The sequence below is a fragment of the Kogia breviceps genome, chromosome 12 (assembly GCF_026419965.1).
Source record: "Kogia breviceps isolate mKogBre1 chromosome 12, mKogBre1 haplotype 1, whole genome shotgun sequence".
In the NCBI taxonomy this organism is placed as follows: Eukaryota; Metazoa; Chordata; class Mammalia; order Artiodactyla; family Physeteridae; genus Kogia; species Kogia breviceps.
The window spans coordinates 82738151-82762590 of NC_081321.1; the positions used below are offsets into that span (position 1 = coordinate 82738151).

Below are 24440 nucleotides of genomic sequence, written 5' to 3' on the forward strand. Positions count from 1 at the left end.
GGGGCCGAATTCCCAGTCACACACCACTTGGCCTCTCCTTTTTTTGGCAGGGGGTGTTGTCTCATCTTGAAAGATCTGGGCTGGGTTTCATCTTCTTTTTGATTTTAAGTAGTCACCTGTATGAGAACTGACTTCCAGGTGTTCGTCGAGGAAAGCAGAGTGGTCCCCACGCTGGAAATGAGAAAGGATGACAATTTCCGAGACTGACTGTTGACGGCTTGGAGATACCCCCTTTTCAAAATGCCTTTTAAAGCATTTGATACCTTCAAAGAAAAAATTCTGAAACCTGGAAAGGAAGGAGTGAAAAATGCTGTGGGGGATTCGCTGGGGATTTTACAAAGGTAAAGTCTGAATGCAAACTTTAGGTTTCTTTCTGAGTAGCTTCACATTGCTGGTGTTTGAAAGAGTTTGCCTCATGTTTTTAAAGCCACATTTAAAAAAGGAGCGAGTGGGTCAGATTAAAGGGCTTCTGGAGCCCCTTCTCTCTCCAAAGGACTATGTGCCTAGAGGAAAAGATGCATCAAAACGATAAGGTTGAATTAGGAAAACATCAAGACAAACATTCTGCTTATACAGTAGGATTAGCACTTATTGGAGATGGTAATATTGCATTATTGTGTGTTTGGCATTGAATTAGAAAAGATTTAGGGAGATAATATTTCATGTTAATTCAATACTAATAACAAAATCAGGAACTACTTTATATTGTTATGCTCTGAGCTGAAATAATTTTTAAGAATTTTTCACTTCATTTTTCACTATAAATGAAAATTAGGTATTTGCAAATTGTGTAGCTTGTAATATAAACTATATAAAGTGGTTCTTGATTGGGTAGTTTTCAAAGAGAAAGATAATTACACAATGGTGTGAAAAAGTAACTTTAAAAATTAGTATTTAAAGCAGAAAATCTTACATGATTAAGTGGGAACGTGTTAAGTACTATCATTGAATTGAAAGTTTTTGTCCAAACCAAAAAATAAATCTTTTTTTAAAAAGTAAAATATATTACCATTGGAAGAGAGTTTGCCATAAATGAATGAAATGATGTGATATTTTAATTTGTGATTTTTAAAAGTAGACATAGTAAATGCCTTCCTAGGTCTTATAGATGAATTAATAAGCAGTCCTTATGTGCAAGGTAAAATGACTCCTTTAATCCCTCTGACATAAATAAATGTGAAAATATTCTTGATAAGTTTTTTATAATTATTTCTAATCCTGGTGAGTGAAAAATGCCACCTAGCATCTCCTTTTAACTTTTCTATCTATGTTTTCTCTTAAATTTAAAAACTAGCATTTGAAGGACTATTTCTAGGCACACTGAGATTCATTCCATTTCTTGTATTTTATAACACAGGGGCTCCTGTCAGTGTTAAATTTTCCATTGTATCACTCTTGATGAGCTTAGCAGGAGAACTGGGTTGGGCACCTTATTATTTTGGTAATTAAAAACAAAAAACTTTCCATCAGAACTACACTGAATTATCATGTATAGATGAAAACCTACCTCAGTGACAGCAGGATAAACCAGCCAAACACAGGAAATGATTACAATAACCTATTCTTTTAAGAGTGTTTTATCCTTCCATTGAGCATTCCCAGGTAACATCTTATGGTGGTGTTCATTTGATTAAAAATGCTAAAGGAAGGCACAGTGGCTTAATTGGCATATTCAAGTGATGACAGAGGAATCCGACAAAGTCAGGAATAAAAACCACGACTTTGGACTAGTCACCATTACAATCACCAAACTCTGTGCCTTAGTTTATAAAATACTCAACCAAAAGTACTTAGGAGTGTTGTTTTCCAACTTTGTTTTTTAAAATTTAATCACTTTTTTCAGTAAGGGACTTATCCTAAATGCTGGTTTTACTGTGTTTGATTGTATGATCCAAACTTGAAGATCCTTTTGTTTGCCAGATTGGTTTACTTAGGGATATAACAAAATTAGTAATTTCCAAGTTGTGTGACCTCAACCCCAAGTTAAGTTATGTGTCTAGGACTCGAGTTTCCTCTGAACTGCATCATGGAACAATAAAAAAGCAGCTAACACAGTTCTGGAGATAGAGAATACACTATATGAATGCTAGACACTATCATTGTTGTCATAATTGTAGAATGAATGTTTTTAGAATAAAGCCAAACTTGCACCTCTTCTTTCACTGATCCCTAGAGAGACACGATTGGCAAAGGAAGGGGAAAAAAAGGCATTAATTGACTGTCAGTCTAAGTTGACGGATCCTCAGCTCTAGTGGTCTTTGAGCAGCACTCCAGAATTAGGGCTCCTCCAGCAAAAACAGCTCTGCCATGCACTTGGTGTTAACCTCAAGTCTATAAGATAATTATATATAAAGTGCCTTGCCCAGAGCCTGGCATGTAATGGACATTCCCTCCCCTCATTGATTTTTACATAAAACCAGTTGACAGAATCCAATGTGAAAAAAAAAAAAAAAGACCTTAAAGAACTGTTTTCTGTTTTGTAAGGGGCAGGAAAATTGGGAAGTTAGAAATCCCGACTTTCTAACTTAGCAATCAGTACAAATCATAAATGTCTAATAATGTTTAAGGCTGAGATCATCATCTAGATGGAATTTTTAGATGTTTTTTAATCACGGAGTGTTCCTCTTGGTCAGGGGAGTGGCAAATGCACAGGAAAGCATCTGAAGTTTGCACACGGGGCTGATTAGAGCCAGGCATTATTAATCTTTCTGGAGAACAGTCATTGATAAGAAGCAGCTGAACAATTCATCAGCTAAAGGTACAATAATATTTTTCAAATGTAGGAAGAAAGATGATGCATTCACTTATCGTCCAGTATTGGAACAGATAGACAGCATTACATTTGGAAATTAATGTCCAAAAACTGATATACAGATTTTTTTCAACTTTGATGATGAGTACCCTCTAATTGCTTATGTGTAATAAATGATACTAATAAACACTTAGTATGTTCCAGGTACCATAAAATGATTTAATTCTATTAACAATCCTGTGAGGTAGGGCCAATTATAATCATGGTTTTACAGATGAGAAAACTGAGGCACAGAGAGGTTAAGTAAATTGCCCACAGCTTATAAGTGGCAGAGCTGGGTTTCAGACCAGACATTTCTGCCCACCATTCTTAATCACTACACTGTGCTGCACTCTAATTAACTGTCCACTCTTCCCACGTGATGTCTTGAAATGTAACCACTCACTTAGGCTTAGGGACTTACTTGGGCTGCAAAATAGCCAGCAACCTCTGGATCTTCAGGCAAGCATGGGCTTTTATCCTAATTAGTTATAGTATAGAAGGCTTTCCCCAAGGGAGACTGAGCGAGAGTCTGGTCTCCTTTTAGGTGTTCATATCTCCCCTTTAAAGTGATGGTACCAATCCCTGTATTGTGTTCATCTTCAGCATTCAGCGGTTGTGTACTGAATGTATGTACCAGCCGCGCACTGTCTGCTCCATAGACAAAGGCTAGTCTGTGAGACCAGGCTCTGAGATCAGGTGATCCTGGATTCCAATTGCCGTGGCATCATTTACTTTCTGCCTGCACAACCTCAGGCAACTTGCTCCCATGGTTGCAGTCAGGGTGATTCTATTAAAACAGAATCTCTCCCCTGCTAACCACTAATGCCTCCCCCCCCCACCCAGTTTCCCACCTCACTCAGAGTGAAAGCCAGTGTCCTTTCAATGGCCTTCAAGGTCCTACATGATCTGTAGGACTTTGAGAAATCTGACTTCATCTCTGACCTTCACTGCCTGCCTCACCCCACTCCAGCCACACTCTGCACTCTTACTGGAGCTCCCTGGACCCGTTCCTGTGCCAGCTTTTGTTTTTTCTTTTGAATTAATTTTTACGGGAGTATAGTTGCTTTACAATGTTGTGTTAGTTTATACTATACAGTGAAGTGAATCAGCTATATGTATATATATATATCCCCTCTTTTTTGGATTTCCTTCCCATTTAGGTCACCACATAGCATAGAGTAGAATTCCCTGTGCTTTACAGTAGGTTTTCACTAGTTATCTATTTTATACATAGCATCAATAATGTGTATATGTCAATCCCAATTCATGCCACCTCCCCCTTCCCCCTTGGTATCCATACATTTGTTCTCTACATCTGTGTCTCTATTTCTGCTTTGCAAATAAGATCATCTAGATTGTACATGTATGTGTTAATATACGATATTTGTTTTTCTCCCTATGACTTACTTCACTCGGTATGACAGTCTCTAGGCCCATCCACGTCTCTACAAATGACCCACTTTCGTTCCTTTTCATGGCTGAGTAATATTCCATTGTATATATGTATCACATCTTCTTTATCCATTCCTCTGTTGATGGACATTTAGGTTGCTTCCATGACCTGGCTATTGTAAATAGTGCTGCAGTGAACATCGTGGTGCGTGTGTCTGGATGTGATTTATTGAGGGAGAGCTCTTCCTGGAAAAATTGGAAGAGAGGGAGTAAAGCAGGATAGGAAAGGAGAAAATGAAGCAAAGATGTGATCTCAGGTAACGCACAGGGGCCAGGTCACAGTGGAAAGCTCTGGGGTATAACTGGCACTGGGTTGTCCCTTTGAGCAAAGGGACCAATCTTTTATGTCTCTGCATCAGTCAGTCATTGACTGTGGGTACCCTGGCAGGGATGGAGGTTTATAATGGAGGCCATGTAATGGTGGGCAGTTCTAAGAAGTGAGCAGTTGCAGGCGATTAGCAGCTGTAGAAGTGTGCTGGCTTGAGAAAAGAGACCTGGGCTGTGCACTCATTGCACCATACAGATCCACTTGCTTCTCACATTCAGTTCACTCCATCCAGGTACAGCTTCTCCAAGACCCTGTGAGTTATGGTTGCTGTATTTGAGTTACACTGGATAAGGCAGTATCAGGAGATGTCTTAGTGGATGCCCTGAATGCCAAACATATGTCTTCTTGCTCCTGTGATGAAGCAATGGTCCTAACAGGATCAATCTCCCTTGCTACAATGGTGACCGCGGCCTTCCCCTTTGCTCTTGGTGTGAGGACCCCACCATGACTGGGCAGCAGTCATAGCCATATACTTAATGGGATTTTCATTGTATTCCCAAGCGGAAGAATTCTTCTTCGGGATTAGCACTTCTGGATCCACAGAGCCTAAAGTTGAAGAGATGAGGTAGTCCTCAATTGGGTTACCGGGAATGATGGTGAGTGGGGCCACCCCTGCTTCTAACCCCTTGTTTCTCAGACCCATGTATTCTACCTATTGGGGGCAGAGTGCCATACAATAATTGTTGGTTTATGGAATATACTGCATCCAGAAGGGTAGCACCCTATCCTCCCAGAGATTTATCTCTAAGCTGATGCCTCACCTGCTTCTTTAAGAGGCTTCCTCAGCTCTGGCAGGTGGCCAGCTCCTGGAAGGTGCGGGGTAGGTGGTAGAGCCAGTGGATCCCATTGTCATGTACCTCTGCTATACCTCCTTTGCCATAAATTGGCTTCCTTCCTTCCTTCCTTCTTATTCACAGGGGGAATTCACTCATGGTCAAACCGAAAGGAGGAAGTCACTGATAGTCAAATCTGCTTCAAAGATGTGCTCTGCTCAATTACTGAACCACAAGAAGCTCTCAAGTTATTTAAAAAATCATAGCAGCCCTAATCTCTGACCACAATGCACTGATTACTAGAAATTAATGCACAATTATATTTTTAAAGTCATCAACCTCCTCTTGGCATCTCTACTTGGTCTAAGTTTCTGAGAGCCACACTAAGAGCTCATTAGAATCATTTTCTTGGCCTTTGCCAGTATGTTAAATCCTGTGTCACGGGGGAATGCCCCCTGCATGTTTCCTAGGGCTGCTGTAACAAAACACCACAAACTTGGTGGCTTCAAGTTATTCTCTCACAGTTCTGGAAGCCCAGACTCAAGCTGTCAGCAGGGCCACGCTCTCTCTGAAGCTCTGAAGGAGGATTCATCTTTGCCTCTTCCTCACTTCTGGTGGTTGCTGGTGAATCCTTGGCCTTCCTCGGCGTGTAGACACAACACTCCAGTCTCTGCCTCTGTGGTCAAATGGCCTTCTCCCCCTGGGTTTCTCTGTCTATGTGTTCAAAGCTCCCTCTTTTTATAGGGACACCAGTCATTGGATTAGGGTCTACAGTAATCCAGTGTGACCTTGTCTTAACTTGATTACATCTTCAAAGAACCCATTTCCAAGTAAGGTCAGGATCACAGGTATCAGAAGTTAGGACTTGAACTTATCCTTTGAGGGCAGCAGAATTCAACCTAACCTTCATATTGACAAACTCTCCCTTATCCAATTTTATTATCCCTACATCTCCCTCAGAGCCAGCACGTTCAGAATCCATTCCCAGGCATACTTTCCTGCTTCCTGCTGGTAAATGTTAGTCAGATCCTGCTTGTTTGTTGGTGTATAACCCCTTCCTCCATTGGCAGGCACACCCAATATTTGCCTAATCTTTCCCAGCCTGGGACTCAGTGCTAATTATCAGTCTGGTGGTCAGAAAGGGAGGTGGGAGAAGATCTTGAAGAGCATCAGAGTCATCTCATAAATCACCTGCTCCGTTTGAGGCTAGTTTTCAAGTAAAAGGAGGAGGGATATCTGTCTTCCAAAAAGAAGCATGGCTGCGTCTGCAGGTCCAGAGGGGTCAGAGGAATCTAGGGCTTTAGATGTTCAAGTGCATCTACCCTTTAACCCAGCACTCAGGTATCCTAGCATCCCAAGTTCTTAGGGTCCCATTTCTTATCAGGATCTCAGCTTGGGTGTAAGAGACCTCCCCAGCCTCAGAATTCTACCTTCTCTGGAGTTCTGCTATTTTTTTAAAAACTAAGCTTTTGTTTTAGAATAATTTTAGATTCACAGAAAAGTTGCAAATATAGTACAGAGATTTTCTATTACGCCTTACTTGGTTTCCTCTAATATTAACATCTTACATTATTATGGAACGGTTGTCAAAACTAAGACACCAACATTGGTACATTACTAATTCAACTCCAACACTTCATTAAAATTTCATAAGTTTTTCCATTAATGTCTTTTTTCCTGTTCCAGGATCCAATCCAAGGTACCACATTGCTCTTAGTCATCATGTCTCCTCTGATCTGTGACTCTTTCTCAGCCTTTTCTTGTTTTTCGTGATTTGAATGGTTTTGAGGAATACTGGTTGGGCATTTTGTTGAATGTTCCCCATTTTGAGTTGTCTGATATTTCTCTCATGATTAGACTAGGATTGTGAGTTTTTAGGAAGAACACTACAAAGGTGAAATGCTCTTCTCATCACATCATATGGGGGAGGGGTACGTTGTATCAACATAACTTATCACTAGTGATGCTAACCTTGACTGCTTGGTTAAGGACGTGTTTGCCAGGTTTCTTCTCTTTCCATACTCTATTCTTTGGAAGCAAGTCACTAAGTCCAGCCCACACCCAGAGGGGATTCTGCCATTTTTACAAACGAAGTCTTGTGCCTGATCTTCAGTTATGTCTGCCCTCCAACTGCAGGAGATGAGGGTCTCTTTAAAGGCTGACAAGGAAGTGACAGATGCTCACTTTTTCTTTTAAATTGGTAATTGATTGCCCTAATCCTGTTATTTTCTTTCTTCAGAGCATCAGTGGCATTTAACAATAGCCACTCAACTCTGTGGAGAAATTGCTATTTCTCCTATACCCCCAAAGTAGCAGAGATATTGCATGAACCACTGCATCTCCTTCTACTTGTATCCCAGCCCAGTTCACCACAGCTGAAAGTCTTAGCATTTGCACTGGTACCACATACTGGGAACTATCAACACTCACCTACCATCAGTGTTGGGGTCTTCACTCCCAACCAGTTAGTGAGTTATCAAACTCTAAGATCTTATTCTTAGGGTTTGCTTCCTAGAACGACATTCTCTTAAGGACTCCGCACCTCAGGGGTCTTTCCAAGCAGCAGGGCAGAGGACCCTTCAGCTTTGAGACCCTTCACCTCTGTCTTCTAACCATCTCTTATCTTCTCCTAGTCTGGCAGTAGATTTCCTTATCTAGGGCTTATTTTCTCTTTCCCCAATTTCCCACAAATATCTTTACAATAACCAAGTCCTCTAAGTGCTTCTTCAAGGTTAGTGCTAGGACCATAGACTCAATACCTATAGAGTGAAGCAGGCCACATTGTATTTTATGACAAAGACACATTTTAGATGTCAACACACAGAAATAGTCTCTACTTCCACAAAGAACTATGCAGTATCATTCAAAGTTCTTAGCTGCAGTCAAGAGAATCCACTCTAGCTAAGGTGGAATTTAGTAAAGGAAATTTAGTAAAGCATATTAGTAAGCTTTCAGATTCCTTGGGAGGACCAGATCTGGACACTCTACCTGCAGTAAAAAGGCAACAGAGAACATATTATATCATATCACTAGTATGTTCTAAATAAAATAAAGCCACTACCAATGCTTGTCTCTAGGTACTAATTATTTTCCAGAATTCTGCCCCAGAGTCACAGAGGAACCAGCTAGCTGCCTCCACCATTGCATGTGTCACCATTTGCATTGCCATTTCCCCTGCATACTGCATCCTCCTCTTGCTACTTCCTTTGGCACCTAAATCTCACACACACACTTCTGATTTGGCAGAGTCCATGTCATAGCTAACATCATAGCTACAAGAGAGCATAGGAAAAGTAGTTTTCTCTGCTGGTAAGGCAGAGCTCAAAACATCAAGTGGCAGTTAGACATTGGGTAACCATAAATGATGGTTGTCTACTTCTTATGATTGTTCGCAGTCTAGTTTTTATTTTTCTTCTTCTGATAGAGATATGAGTACAAAACATGTTTTCCTTTCCTCTTAACTTTAAGGAAAGCAACAGTGCTAGTGTAATGTTAAATGGCAACTGAGCTCAGTGTTGAGGTGACAATAGAGAGTGGTGGGGACTGTAGTTAAAAGGAGAGTCAATTATAGCCATGAGAGAATGTGGACCTAATAATTACAGACTTTCAGTTTTCAAAATAAGCCAGAAATCCAAGAGTTTTTGTTTGTTTGTTTTTGGAACAATCCCCTGACTTTTAAACTCTGGCAATTAATCCAAATTCTGGAAAAAAACCCCTAAAACTCTATACATGCATCATACCATACAAAAAACATGTCTATGGGCCAGATGTGGCCATTGGGCTGTTGCTTTATCACTGTAGCTTAGGCTTTAGGAATAAAGAAGCATAGAGTCTAAGTCTTTTTTTCCCTGCTGTCCATTTTCCCACCGGACCTTCAACCAACCAAGAAGACTTGTCTTCCCTGTGTTGGACTCCAGGCCTGGGGCACCCAATATGTTTGCCTGTGTGATCTCCCTTTTCCTCTGAGTCCCCTCCCTGGGTCACAGGTCTTGACTTGATCACTTGTCTTCCCTTCCTGCTCGATCCTATGTGGATCTTTCTTTCAGTCTTGGTTGTATAGGAGTCTTTCTGCCAGTTTCCAGTGAGAATTGTTCCACATATAGATGTATTTTTGATGTGTTCATGGGATAGGGTGGGGGCAGGGGGCGAGTTCCACATCCTCCTGCTCCGCCATCTTTATCCCCTTCTTATCATTCCCTGATTGGATAAGGAGCACTGACTCTCTGCTTTTATGAGGGGACAGGAAAGGGTAAAATTCCAGGAGGAAAACAAAAACAGCGGAGGCTAACACCTCAAAATCTGTGAAACTATGCTGGGTACTAAGGATACTTGGTTCCTGACTTTATGAGTTTATAGTCTACTGGAAGAGGCAAATAATATCTTAAAAAAATACACCAAAACAGGTACTGTGAGAGTATTGGCTGGGTGGGAGTTGACCAGGTGCATTTTCTTGAGATCCTTTGGAATCTGGAGCACTGAAAGCCACACTGATGAGATCCTATTTCAAATCCTAACCTAGCTCTGGGAGTCAGACTTTAAGTTCCTCTTCCTTCCTTTGGAAGTTTCCATTTATTGATTATTTATCAAGTACTTTAAACTTTATCTTATTTAGTGCTCACAAGAGTTCTATCCTCCATTTATGGAACTGAGGCTCAGTTAGGTTAAGTAACTTGCTCAAGGTTACACAGCTAATAAATACCAGACTCAGCATTGGACCAGGACTGCCTGACTACAGAGCATGTTCTGTCTCTTTTTTTTAATTGATTTTTTTAAATTAAATGAAAGATTCTTTAAATTCTACGGTGCTTTATAATTTTCAAAAGTTTCACACACATGATTTCATATAATCCCATAATATCCCTTCTTTCTCTCTAACCCTATATTTCCCCTCCCCCTTTCCCTCTCCCCACTGGAACTACTAGTTCGTTCTCTATATCCACGAGTCTGCTTCTTTTTTGTTTTATTCACTAGTTTGTTGTATTTTTTAGATTCCACATGTAAGTGATATCATACAGTATTTCTCTTAATCCTTCTTCAGTATTGCTTCTCTAGAAAGAACCTTTAAAAAATATCTATTTAGGTGAGGCACTTAATATTTTTAAGGTGATTTCTGATTAGTTCCTATGTAGGAGCAGGCTTGATATCAAATCTGGATTATGTTTTCACCTCACCCACTGCAAGTCGGTGACTCCTGGGCAAGGTTTTTTGTTTGTTTTTTGAGTTTTGGTCTTCTGAGCTGTAAGATGCGGATAAATCCTAGTTCTCAAGATTGTTTTGAAGATCTCTCCCTCTCTCTCTCTTATAGGGTGCCTGCAGTGTAGAAGGTAGTCAATATCCTTCAACTTCCTTCCTTCTTCCAGTAGAGTAGCGACTCGATGATTATGTGAAAAACAATCTGATGTAAATGTGAGCGTTGGAAGGCAAATTAGAATACTGTTTTAGTCTGCTCTGGTTGCCAAAACAAAGTACCACAGACTGGGTAGAAACTTATTTTCTCACAGTTTTGGAAGCTGGAACTCCAAAATCAAGATGTTAGCAGGCTTGGTTTCCTCTGAGGCCTCTCCTCTTGGCTTGTAGATGGCTGCCTTCTTTCTGTGTCCTCACAGGACCTTTACTCTGGTGATGTGCTCTCCTGGTGTCTCTTTGTGTGTCCAGGTTTCCTCCTCTTGTAATGACACAAGTCATACTGGATTAGGGCCCACCCATATGGGCCCTTAGTTAATGTTAATTACCTCTTTGAAGGCCCTTTCTCCAAATACAGTCACATTCTGAGGTGCTGGGGGTTAGGATTTAAGTAAATAAAGGGACTTCCCTAGTGGTCCAGTGGTTGAGACTTCACCTTCCAAGGCAGGGGGTCAGGGTTTGATTCCTTGTCAGGGAGCTAATATCCCACATGCCTTGTGGCCAAAAAACCAAAACATAAAACAGAAGCAATATTGTAACAAATGTAATAAAGACTTTAAAAATGGTTCACATCAAAAAAAAAATCTTAAAAAAAAAGAGTAAGTAAATAAACTTTTTAAAGCCATAAAATGATCTTTAGTTCTACTCAATTTGTGCTCCATATATAGAACTCATTACCTGCAAAACAAAACCAAAGCTCCATGATTACTGGAATATTTGAATTGGAAGTATAGTTCTGCAGGTACTTAAAGGCCAGTTAGCATATCTTAAGCAATTATAATCCTGGGGTTTGATTGTTTACTGGACAGTTGTTTTTGTGAATCGTGGGCCTATACTTGTCTAATATATAAAGAGCTAGCAGTCCAGCCCACAGACTGCAGCTATCTGTATTTGGATAAACAGCAACGATGAATGTCACCCTAGAAAGAATGAAGGTTCTCTGATCTAAAGGACCAGCTGCAGGCAAACATCAATAGAAAACCAAATATGATAAGCAGCACTTATGGGTGATTGAAGTCCTCTACTTCATAAGAAGGGAGTTCCTTTTTCTCATTTATTCTTTTAACCCCAAACCCCTTAAAAAAAAAATAACTTGTCACTGGGCAGGGATGAATAGATGCTTACCTCTGTCTGTAAAAGCTGTATGTCAGGAGTGATGCCCAAAATTGACCCCTCAGTTCCATTCAGTTGACTAGGGATTCATGAGTCCAGGCACCATGATGAGCCCTAGGAATAAAGGTGAGGAAGAAATGGCTCCTGCCCTCAACAGGCTCACAATCTATTGGAGAGAACTTCATTCATTCATGTTCTCAAATCAACACATATTTACTCCACACCTACTGTGCTGATGACAAGAAATAACTAACTCCATGTGATAAGCGCACTAATAGAGGAAAGTATAAAACACTTAGGCAGGATCAGGGATGGTACAGTCCCTAACACTGAAGCAATACCTACTCGTTTACTGGTGGTAATATTTTCCTCTTGGTAGTGTCGGCTCATTTAATCTTCACAACAGCTCTGTGAGATAAACATTATATTCCTTTTACAGATGAGGAAATGTGAGATTCAGAAAGGCCAAGCTACTTGCCCGAAGTCACACAGCTAGCATATATGTGGCAGAGCTGGCGATCAACCCTGGGTTAGCTGACTGCCACAAAGCCTGGTTTGTTCTAGTAAGCAGGGTGAGGTAGTTCGGAATCTTCCTCCCTGAGCAACTTGGCTGTACCAAGCAATGTCTCACCATTTTTCTGTTTTTAAAACAAATCAAATCTAACCCTGGTGGAAGTGAAGTTTCAGCTGATATAGGGGTGCCGCTCCTGCCACACCCAGGATGTGCAAAGGAGTCACAAACAACTCTGGAACTTCCTCTAGTTGTTGACCCATGCTCACGCCTCGTCCCATGGTCACCTGAAGCCTGGTGACTCAGCTGCCACTTCAGGCAAGAGAAACTGAAACTGAAGGAAATCTACTCCCATGCTGTTGTGTCCTCCCTCTGGAAGCTCTTAGGACATCCCAGGTGGCACCATGCCCTCAGAGGGTGTTTGTGTTGGTTCAGGTCCTCTAAGAGGCAGATGCTGAAACTGGAATAGATGCACAAGAGATTGATTGAGGGAAAAGGGGAAGGAGCTATGGGAGCCTGGGAGAGCATTCGGACCACCATGCTATCCGCATAAGAGAGAGGGAAAGAAGAGAGTTTAGGTGGGAAGGGTCTCAGACTCCACCATGGTACTAGCAAGTTTTGGCAAGGCCACTGGGGAGTCCTGCCTCTTGCAGGAAAGGGTGTGCCTTAAATCACTGCTGTGCTCCGTGCTTGCTGGAGAGCGGCCCGTGACAGTGTGGTCCTCGAGCCAAAGCCCTGCTGCACTCAGGGCACAGCAGCTGGGTCTGTCTTCAATTAAGCTCCTCAAGACCCCACAGTGCCTGAGAATGTTAGTCTGTATTACTTTTCATCCAAAGCATCTGCATGGGGCTTCCCTGGTGGCGCAGTGGTTGAGAATCCGCCTGCCGATGCAGGGGACACGGATTCGGGCCCTGGTCTGGGAAGATCCCACATGCCACGGAGCGGCTGGGCCCGTGAGCCATGGCCGCTGAGCCTGCGCGTCCGGAGCCTGTGCTCCGCAACGGGAGAGGCCACAGCAGTGAGAGGCCCGCGTACCGCAAAAAAAAAAAAAAAAAAAAAAAAAAAAAAAAAAAAAAAAGCATCTGCATGTATATAGAGAGATGCTAAGCTTGTGAATGGTAACAATTTTGTTAATAGCAATAATAATACTACTCACCATGTATTAATAGAAAGCTCTTTTATGTACCAGGCACTGCACTAAATAATTTACATGCATCATATCATTTAATCATTAAAACAACCTTATGAGATAGCTATGATCATTAGCCCATTTTAGAGATGGCGATTATTATGAACTGAATTGTGTCCCCCCCACATTTGTATGTTGAAGTCCTAATTCCTGGTACATTTTGTGTGTGTGTGTGTGTTGGAAAACAGTTTATTTTTAATAAAGATAGGAAGGAATTACACTGAAGTATTGATACTTATCTCCATGTTATGCAATTATAGGCAGTTTTTCTGCTTCTTACTTTCAGAGAAAACACAAAAGTATAAACTTATTTTTATAACCTGATAATTATTATTATTTTTTTAAAAAATTTTTTGCGGAACGCGGGCCACTCACTGTTGTGGCCTTTCCCATTGCAGGGCACAGGCTCCGGACGCGCAGGCTCAGCGGCCATGGCTCACGGGCCCAGCCGCTCCGCGGCATGTGGGTCTTCCCGGACCGGGGCACCAACCCGTGTCCCCCGCATCGGCAGGCAGACTCTCAACCACTGTGCCACCAGGGAAGCCCAACCTGATAATTATTATAAAAAAGGAAAAAGTGAACACGTTGAATAGTCAGCTTCTAAAGGAGGAACTAGCTCATAAAACTTAAATGTTTAAACACACTACACAGTAAATAAGTTCTTACCATATATATAAAAACATCAGCAGATGAAATCTGTAGTATCCCAATAATTGCAGCACCCAGCCTTCATCTAATCCCTGGTGAGGAATATGTATTTGGAGATAAGGTCTTTAAAGAGGCAATTACATTAAAATGAGATAATTAGTTTGGACCTTAATCCATGTGACTGGTGTCCTTATAAGAAGAGGAAATTTGGACACAGAGGGACACAGATATACACAGAGGGAAGAAGATGTGAAGATACAAGGAGAAGACAGACATCTACAAGCCAAGGAATGGAGCTTCAGAAGGAAGCTTGGCAATACCTTAATGTTGGACTTCTGGCCTCCAGAACAGTGAGAAAATAAAGTTTTGTTGTTTAAACCACTCAGTCTGTGGTACTTTGATATGGCAGCTCTGGCAAACTAATACCAGAATATTGTGGCTTCAAGTGGTCAAGTAACTTAGAGCCAAAGTCACAAAACTGGCACATGGGTGAAATAGCATTCAGCTTCTCTCATTCCAGAGCCCTTTCTCTTAAATATTCTCCTCTACTGGGTCATCCATGGTGACTGGGCTACAAAGTAAGAGATGACAAGGTGACTCAGGAAGATCACTGAGACAGAACACAGCCTGGTGAGCTGAAAGGGAACTTGGCTGGACGGGCCGGAGAAAGGCTTCACATCTTGCCCCTACGCTTTACTGGCTCTGTGGTCTTGGCCAATCCACTCTTGCTTTCTGAACTACAGTTATAATTTGTGTCAAATGGAAGCATTAGATTTCCTGTCTCACTGAGCTGTTCTAACCATAGAATAAGATCATTATATGAAAGTGTAGGGAGAGAAAAGGGCAAAGGGAAAGAACTGAATTTGCGTCATACAAATATTAGTGTAGTTGTTATATATTATCCATGTCTTAGTGAATATTAATATTATTATAATAATGTATCAACATTAGATCATCAGTTTTCCATACTATTCAAATTATATATGTTCTGATGCCAGAAATTCATGATGACCCCTGGGGCTGCACATTATAAGCAGTTTTATGATCCAAATAACTCTTAGACATCAATATAAATGGCATTAATGCTCAGCCCAGCAGAATGGACTCATTGAATGGTTATGAGGATTAATGTAATAAAAATAGCTGGCATATATTGAGTTTTCACATGTGTCAAGTTCTGTTCTAGATGATCAAATATAATAATTCACATATGGCAATCCTAAGAACAATCCCATGAAGAAGAAACTATTATTATAATTCTCGGGTTACAGATGAGAAAACTGAAGCCCAGAGAGGTTAACTAGGCCAAAGTCACACAGCTAAGTAAAAAGAAGAGTAAAAATTAAAACTAAGGGACACTGGTTCCTAGACTGGACGTAGATTGGAGAAGAAATGCATCCAGGATGTCACCAAGTTTTTTGCCTCAGCAACCAAAGGAACAAACTTGTCTTTACTTGGGATGGGAAAGACTTCAGGAATTATTTTCTTTTAGGGGAACTCAGTTTGGATATGTTAAGTTTGAGATGCTGATCATGTGTCCAAGAAGATGTCAAATAAGTCTAGATATGAAAATTGGGATCTGTCAGCATATGCATGGTATCTGTAGCCCAGAGGCAGAGTGAGGTCACCCAGAAAGTATGGATAGAAAACAAAAGAGAAGTGTCCATCAACAGATGAATGGATAAAGAAGATGTGGCACATATATACAATGGAATATTACTCCGCCATAAAAAGAAATGAAACTGAGTTATTTGTAATGAGGTGGATAGACCTGGAGTCTGTCATACAGAGTGAAGTAAGTCAGAAGGAGAAAAACAAATACCATATGCTAACACATATATATGGACTCTGAGAAAAAAAAATGTCATGAAGAGATTAGTGGTAGGACTGGAATAAAACACAGACCTACTAGAACATGGACTTGAGGATATGGGGAGGGGAAGGGTAAGCTGTGATGAAGTGAGAGAGTGGCAGGGACATATATACACTACCAAATGTAAATTAGATAGCTAGTGGGAAGCTGCCGCATAGCACAGGGAGATCACCTCTGTGCTTTGTGACCACCTAGAGGGGTGGGATAGGGAGGGTGGGAGGGAGGTAGATGGAAGAGGGGAGAGATATGGGAACATATGTATAACTGATTCACTTTGTTGTAGAGGAGAAACTAACACATTATTGTAAAACAGTTATACTCCAATAAAGATGTTTAAAAAAAAAAAGAAAAAGAAAACAAAGAGATCTATGAAGTGAGTCCTGGGTATCCAAGTGTTTACAGGTTGAGGAAGTAGGGAATCAGCTTAAGGGATAAAACAGAAGGAGTGGTCAGGGAATTAGGAGAGGAACACCAAGTGAGTGTGGTTTCTGTGAAGGAAACAAAGTAGTCAAGGAAGAAAGAGTAATCAGTAGTGTCAAGTGATGCTGATAGGTTGAATAGATGAGGACTGAAAATAGCCTTTGGGTTGAGCCACGTAGAGGGCATTGATGACCTTAAGAAGAACAGTTTTGGTGGACAGGTTGGGGGATACCTGGTTGGAGTGGGTTCCCTAACACTCAGCACAGTGCCTGACACACAGTAGGCACTCAATAAATATTTGATGAACTGAATTAAATCCAGTACATTTGCTTCTCTCTACATGTGCTTTAACTTTATTTGCTTGAGTCATAAAAAACTACCAAGATTATCTCTTCTGTGAATTGGTGGGCAAATTATTTGTGTTTCAGTCTGGTCTGTATTAGCTATTAGTGAATATGATACTCAGGAAAACGTATAAGCTTTGCTTACTTTTACAGAGACTTAGAACTTAATTGGGCATCCTCAGGAGGGTTACAATATGTGAGAGGATGCATACAGCTCCTTTTATAATTGACAGATTGTGTTCAGTTTGCCCAATTAATTACTCTTTTCTTTAAAGAAGAGAGTAAATTTACTGTAATAGACATACCATAATCTGAATTTATAGAACTCAGTGAGAAATCCTACCATCTGGTTAAAAATTGTCAGAGAATCACCTCCTTAGAAGAACCACCTAAGGAAGAAAGGATACACAACCAGTTGGTTGTGTGCTGTGATAGAAAATGTGTCTCCCTACCTCCATCTAGTATTTTATTAAAACTTAGAAAAAGAGGAAGAAAGAAAAACATCTGCATTAATTTTCTACTGTATATCTTTTTAGCAAGCTTCAAGTGACATTAAAATTAGGTCAAACATAATAGTTAGCTGGGTCATGCAATGTGGATAAAGTCTATGGATACTCTTTCAGCAGGAAGTTCAGTAAAGCATATATATTTTTAAAAATAAATTTTATTTATTTATTTTTGGCTGGGTTGGGTCTTCGTTGCTGTGCATGGGCTTTCTCTAGTTGTGGTGAGGGTTACTCTTCACTGTGGTGCGCGGGCTTCTCAATGTGTTGGCTTCTCTTTGTTGACAAGCACAGGCTCTAGGTGCACAGGTTTCTGTAGTTGTGGCATGCAGGCCCAGTAGTTGTGGCACATGGGCTTAGTTGCTCTGAGGCATGTGGGATCTTCCCTGTCCAGGGCTCGAACCCATGTCTACTGAATTGGCAGATCACTGCGTCACCAGGGAAGTCCCAAGCATATTGTTGAGGACACAAACTCTGGACTTGGGCTTGCATCCCACCATAGATGACTTAGCTTCCTCATGTATAAAAGGACAAGATAACACGATCTACCTCATGTGCTTGTTATGAGATTAAAACAACTTAATGCCTATAAGGGTGCAATATGATATCCAGAATATCAGTAATTTTAGCCATTATAATTTATTTTAGTAATGATGATGGTGTTAAAAAATGCAGGCTGCATCCTACTCTGGGTTTCCTTTTTTCTTTCTTGGTACACTTTTTCTTTTTTTGTAGTACACTTTGATTTTTTCTGTAATCCTGGTCTTTTTTCTCTGCCCATTCTTTTTCCACTGTAGGAAAATCGATGGGACCAGTGAGGAAGAAGGTAACATTGAGCTGAATGAAGAAGGAAGGCCAGTGCAGACGTCCAGGCAGAGCCCCCCACTCTGTGACTGCCACTGCTGTGGCCTCCCCAAGCGCTACATCATTGCCATCATGAGTGGGCTGGGATTCTGCATTTCCTTTGGGATTCGGTGCAACCTTGGAGTTGCCATTGTGGAAATGGTCAACAACAACACTATATATGTTGATGGAAAACCGGAAATTCAGGTCAGTGTCTGTCTATGGTGGGAGTTCTTTCAGCCATGGCTGTATTAATGTTTTAAATTCTTAAAATAATACACATAGGATTATAAAGGAAACCCATCATTTTAAAATACAGATATCGGTCTTCCCTGGTGGCCCAGTGGTTAAGAATCTGCCTGCCAATGCAGGGGACATGGGTTCGAGCCCTGGTCCGGGAAGATCCCACATGCCATGGAGCAACTAAGCCAGTGAGCCACAACTACTGAGCCCGCATGTCGCAACTACTGAAGCCCGTTCACCTAGAGCCCGTGCTGTGCAACAAGAGAAGCCACCACAATGAGAAGCCCGCACACCACAATGAAGAGTAGCCCACACTCGCCACAACTAGAGAAAAGCCTGCACGCAGCAACGAAGAACCAATGCAGCCAAAAATAAAATAAATAAATAAATAAAAATAAAGCAAAAAAATAAAATACAGATACAAAAATATTTAAAAACTGAATTTGTGATATAGAAACTTATGGGCTTCTTTATGAACATGTCAGATGACAAACTCTAGCAATGGGTCTAATAATTACTGTAATTTTGAAGTCTGAAGGAGAAGCAATAGTTTGAGATAGCGGCAACAACCATCATGTGATATGAACAGATTTATAATTTCCACTAGTAACAGCGTCACAGGTACTGGTCAATGACTGGGGTTTGTTTCCTACACTCGTAAGTACAGGAAATGCTAGTTTAGTTAGTGGAAGTAAAGATGCTGATTTTTCCCCATCCAAGTTCATAGATCCACATGGTTCCATCCACGGACTCCAGGTTAAGAAACGACGGTAAAAGGGTAAAGCATGGGATGAGCATCAAGAGAAGGAGGCAGCAAGTAAAGTGGGCTTAGGTCTTGCAGAGCCGGGTAAGCCATGAGGGGAGATAGGGGTGGGCTTTAAGCAAAGAGGTGGTCTGGGCAGATCCATGCTCCAGGATGATCACTGTCCAGCCAGTCACCTCCCAGTGGATTGGGACTGGAGTGAGTGAAAGCAGAAGGCCCAGGTCAAAGGCTGGTGTAGTCATAAGCACTTAAATGTCACTTAAATAGCATTGTTTTTATGAATCACTGGAAAGATAAAATCTGGTTTGTCTTTTAAATGGTAGGCCTAGAGAAGTATTGAAATTATGGGAGAATAAAACGAAAATGTATGCCCAGTGATGCCCAACATATACGTGTTTCATTGTATTGAACACACACACGGGAGTGAAGCATGTGGAAATCCATCTGTTTGCAGAGAGACATCTAATAGTTCTCTGGTCCCTGTCCATATTTGGGGAAACATTTATTTGTTTATTTATTCTTAAAATTTATTTATTTTTGGCTGTGTTGGGTCTTCGTTGCTGCGTGCGGGCTTTCTCGAGTTGCGGCGAGCGGGGGCTACTCTTCGTTGCGGTGTGCAGGCTTCTCATTGCAGTGGCTTCTCTTGTTGCGGAGCACGGTCTCTAGGCGCATGGGCTTCAGTAGTTGTGGCTCACAGGCTCTAGAGCACACGCTCAGTAGTTGCAGTGCACGCATTTAGCTGCTCCGCAGCATGTGGGATCTTCCCGGACCAGGGCTCGAATCCGTGTCCCCTGCATTGGTAGGCGGATTCTTAACCACTGCCCCACCAGGGGAGCCCTGGGGAAACATTTAGATCAGAATTTTCCAAACTGATGTCTGGAAATAATTGTTCTGTAGGCTGTGCTGTGAAGAAGGTGTCTTATGAACTGGGAGCCTTTACTGTGTTGTGTCCTATGAGAATCTCCAAGAGGGAGCTGTGGTGTGCGTTGTCTCCTGGACTTGATTGCAGAATGCTTTCTCTCATGCCACATCTGTTTCTTGACAGAAACTGTTCCAGCATTACGTGGAACAGTTTCTGTCAAGCGCTGGTTTGGGAAAATTTGATTTCAATTCATTAAAAAGAAGTCTTTAGTTGGCCGGCAGGTTTTTTTTTTTGTTTTCTTTCCCTTTTCTGTTTGCTAAGAGATTATTCTGCCAGAAGAAAAGGGTGCCATGGAGATTCTTCTAACCATTCTCTTTTTGATGCCACAACTGAATCTGTTTTAAAAGGATATCCTGGCTGTTTATTTTGAGGCGGGGAGGGAGGGCAGTAGAGGTGTGAGGGGGCATGTAATGCATTTTAAAAATAAAGAATGATGTATATTAGTGAGGTTTCAGATGTGTATCACATGCATTCTGGCAGCCTTTTGTGAGCAAGGGCAGCTAATTAAACTCGTCTGCTGAGGCCCAGATCAAAATGATATGCTGGTTTGCAGTTGTTTGTTGCCTGAAAAGATAGGCGTAGGTCAACAGAATTTGCTTGGGGGTATATGGAAAAGACATTTTGATAAATTTAAGGAGCAATGCTGTGCGTGCTCTCTAGTTTCTATGGTTTTTCCCTCTGGAGTCTTAGAGAAACTGATTAAGGTCTAAAATATGCTTTACATCATTTTCCTTATAAGTAGGAGTTTAGTAGCATTTCAGAAGTTCCAATTGATAGCAGGCCATTTCTCTCTTATCCAAATAGAACAAAGCTTAGATATCATCTGAGCATGTTCAACCCGATGACAAAGATTTCACTAAGTGTATTACAAAAGGCTCTCAATGGCTGGTATATTTGTTTGGTTGGTTTTATGGGAGAAAAACTAGATATTTTGCACTGAGATGTTTTAAAATCTTCATTTTCAGCAGAGGGAGAGAAGTAAGCAGTGTGAATTGGTAGGTCTTGCAAATAAATGGCATATGTTCTATTAGTGGTATAAAGGGTAGTTTTAGTTGATGTGTGAGTAATCATTTTTAGTTTAATAATTATGAGTTTTAAAACACGTGAATCACTCAGAACGGTGTCTGGCATGTGGTGAGCAATAAATGACTAAAGTTTGAGCAACCTTGAGATTGGTTCCCATTACCCTCAGGAAAAACCCAAACTCCTTCTCATGAATCATGATGCCTGTAGGGTTAAGAAGAATTGGGCTCTGGAATTGGCCAGACATGGTTTCAGACTTGACTCTGTTGTTTATTAGCTCTGGGATCTTGAGCAAGTTGCCCTTCTGTCTTGGTCAGGGATTGCTGGTTGCAAAGAATAGAATTGCAGGGAAACAAACCAGCTGAAGTTAAGAAGGAAATTACTGTGGGGCTCTAGGGGATCTCACGAAAGTGAAGAGCAGAAAGAAAATCTGCTGTGTATGTTTGTGCAGTCTGCACCCTGGACAGGGGAGCCCAGCCTGAGGTGGGACTAAAATCCAGGCTGTACCCTGCTGTGGGGAGGAAAGGGAGCCAGGAAGGACAGAGTCGAGCTGGACCTCATGGGAACTAGGAAATCCTTAGCTTAGTCTCCAACTTGCTTGCTGTGCAGTGTCTTGCATCTGCTTCTCTCTGAGTCTGCTCCATTCTCCCAGGTCTCTCCATGAACTGTTGTTTTTGTTTTTTCCTTTTCTTTTTTTAAAAAATATTTATTTATTTATTTTTGGCTGCGTCGGGTCTTAGTTGCTGCACACAGGCTCTTTGTTGCGGTGCACAGGCTTCTCTCTAGTTGTGCCACGCGCGTTACCGAGCACGTGGGCTCAGTAGTTGTGTTGCAGGGACTTAGTTACCCCACAGAGTGTGGGATCTCAGTTCCCTGACCAGGGATCGAACCAGTGTCCCCTGCATTGGAAGGCGGATTCTTAACCACTGGACCAACAGGGGAGTTCTTTTTTTTTTTTTTTCCATGGCTTCTCACTGCCCTCCAAAGCTGAAGTTCTTTGAGCTGTTGCCTTGCTGGGGAGCTGACTTACTTGGCCCTGACTCCAGTGGGACTTGTTTCAATTCAAGTGTTCAGTATTGTCTAACCAGAATCTCTGGGTTCAGATTAGAGAGAGAGAGAGAGAGAGACAGGTGGGCTGAGTCCAACCCATGCCTTGGCTCCCTCTACTCAGGTGTCCAGTCACAGGGGAGAGGCCCATGGCTCTGGGGGAGGAAGAGAATCCTCTTAGAAGGAAACGTGTGTAGGGAGCCAGGAACTGGCATTTCTAGCAATTCTTTGCTAATCCTCATTGCCTTATTGTGAAATGGGAATAAAAGGCCTGCTTTACAGATCAAATGAGATAATCTGGCAGCAATATATTAAATACCTATATTACTTTCCTAAGGCTGCTGTAACAAATTACCACAAACATGGTGGCTTAAAACAATAGGAACTTAATCTCTCATATCCGGGGAGACCAGAAGTCCGTATCAAAGTGTCAGCAGGTTCACACTTCCTCCAAAGGCTCTAGGGGAGGGTCCTTCCTTGCTTCTTCCAGCTTCTGGTGGCTCCAGGCATTCCTTGGCTTGTGGCAGCATCACTCCAATCTCTGCTCCCGTCTTCACATGGCCTTCTTTCTGTGTACCTTCTCTTATGTCTCAAATCTCCCCCTGCCTTTCTCTTACAAGGACACGTCATTGGATTTAGGGCCCAGCTAGATGATCCAGGAAAACTCATCTCAAGATCCTTGACTTTATCACATCAGCAAAACCCTTTTCTCGAATAAGGTAGCATTCATAGATTCTGGGGATTTTGTGTATATATCGTTTGGGGCCCTTTTTTCAGCCTAACACAGTACCTGACACAGTGCTTGGCTTATAATAATACTTCAGACATGAGGCCATTATGATTGTAATGGGCTCAAGAGATAATGAAATTCAGTTCTCGGCAGGCACAAGTGCTCTTCTTCAGGTATCATTTCTCAAATGGACAGAAGCACCATCTCATCAGAGAGAAAGACATGAGCAAGGGACAAGGTGATTGACAATTAGCTGCTGGTTGAAGTGGATCCCTCTGTCTTGGATCCTTGGATTCTTGGGGCATTCTGTGACTCAAGGCAAAGAAGTCCAGTCTCTACTTCTCAGTGAGAAAGTCAAGTCTCCGCAGCAATGGAAAGAATATAGTTTTTTGGGGTCAAGTTGGTAAGAGGGCTTGGTCTTGGCTCTCTTTATAACTGGTTGTATGACCTTGGGCAAGTAAATTAATCTCTCTAAGCCTCAATTTCCTCTTCTATAAAAAATGAGATAATAATAGTTACCTCTACGTGTTGTAAGGATTAGAAGAGGAAACACATGGAAAGTGACTTAAAATCATGTCCCTCTTCACTCAGTGCTTCCCTCTGTCTTTGAGTAAAAGCCGAGGTCCTTATGATGAGTTAAAGGGCCCTTCATCATTTGAACCTCTCTTATTTTAATGCCTATTATCCTCTTCCTCACGTTTACCCTCTAGCTCTACTGACATCTTGCCATTCCTCTTACACACAAGACGCATCCTTACCTCAGGGCCTTTGCACTTGCTATTTTTCTGCCTGGAAAGCTTTCTTTTCAGATAATGAACAGCATGACTTGCTCCCTTTCTTCCTTTAGGACTTTACTCAACAATCATCTCCTCACTGAAGCCTTTCCTGGCCACTCTATCTAAAATTTCACCCTACTTCATTCCTACACAACATTTCTGTCCCCTTCTCTGCTTTATTTTTTTTCTTCTTAACACGGATCACCATCTAACACAGTATGCACTTGTATACTTTCTGCCATCCCCACTGGCATCTTTGTGAAAGTAGCAATTACTGTCATTGTTCACTGCTGTATCCCCAGTGCCTAGAACAATGTCTGGCATGAAGTAGCATGAAATAAAGATTTGGTAAGCTGGTTTGAATGAATGATTGTTAGTCCCATTTTACTCTTGAGCTTCAACTTCCTAATCTGCAAAGTGGGAACCACAGTACAGAGCACAGGCCAATGTCACCTGGACTGTGATCTCCTCAAGGCAAAGGCAATACTTGTTTGAGTTTGTATTTATACTGTCTATCACCTGACCTGGCACACAGGAAGCATGAGGTGCATGTTAAATAAATGAGCAAATTATTATATAACAATTTGTGGGAAAATAAACTGTGATGGATATCTATGAGACATTGGGGATATCCCTGGTGGCCCAGTGGTTAAGACTCTGCACTCCCAATGCAGGGGGCCTGGGTTCGATCCCCGGTCGGGGAACTAGATCCCGCATGTATGCCGCAACTAAGTGTTTGCCT

At 41.6% G+C, this 24440-nt stretch overlaps 1 protein-coding gene across 2 annotated transcripts in view; it reads left to right on the top strand.

Moving 5' to 3' along the window:
- The first annotated feature begins 240 nt into the window (after nucleotides 1–240).
- Nucleotides 241–24440, top strand: part of SLC17A8 (solute carrier family 17 member 8) — a 48092-nt gene continuing 23892 nt past the window's right edge. For both annotated transcript variants that reach the window (XM_059081964.2, XM_059081965.2), the window contains exons 1-2: nucleotides 241–341; nucleotides 18149–18401. In XM_059081964.2, coding sequence (XP_058937947.1) covers nucleotides 241–341; nucleotides 18149–18401 — 354 coding nt within the window. The remainder of the gene's footprint in view (nucleotides 342–18148; nucleotides 18402–24440) is intronic.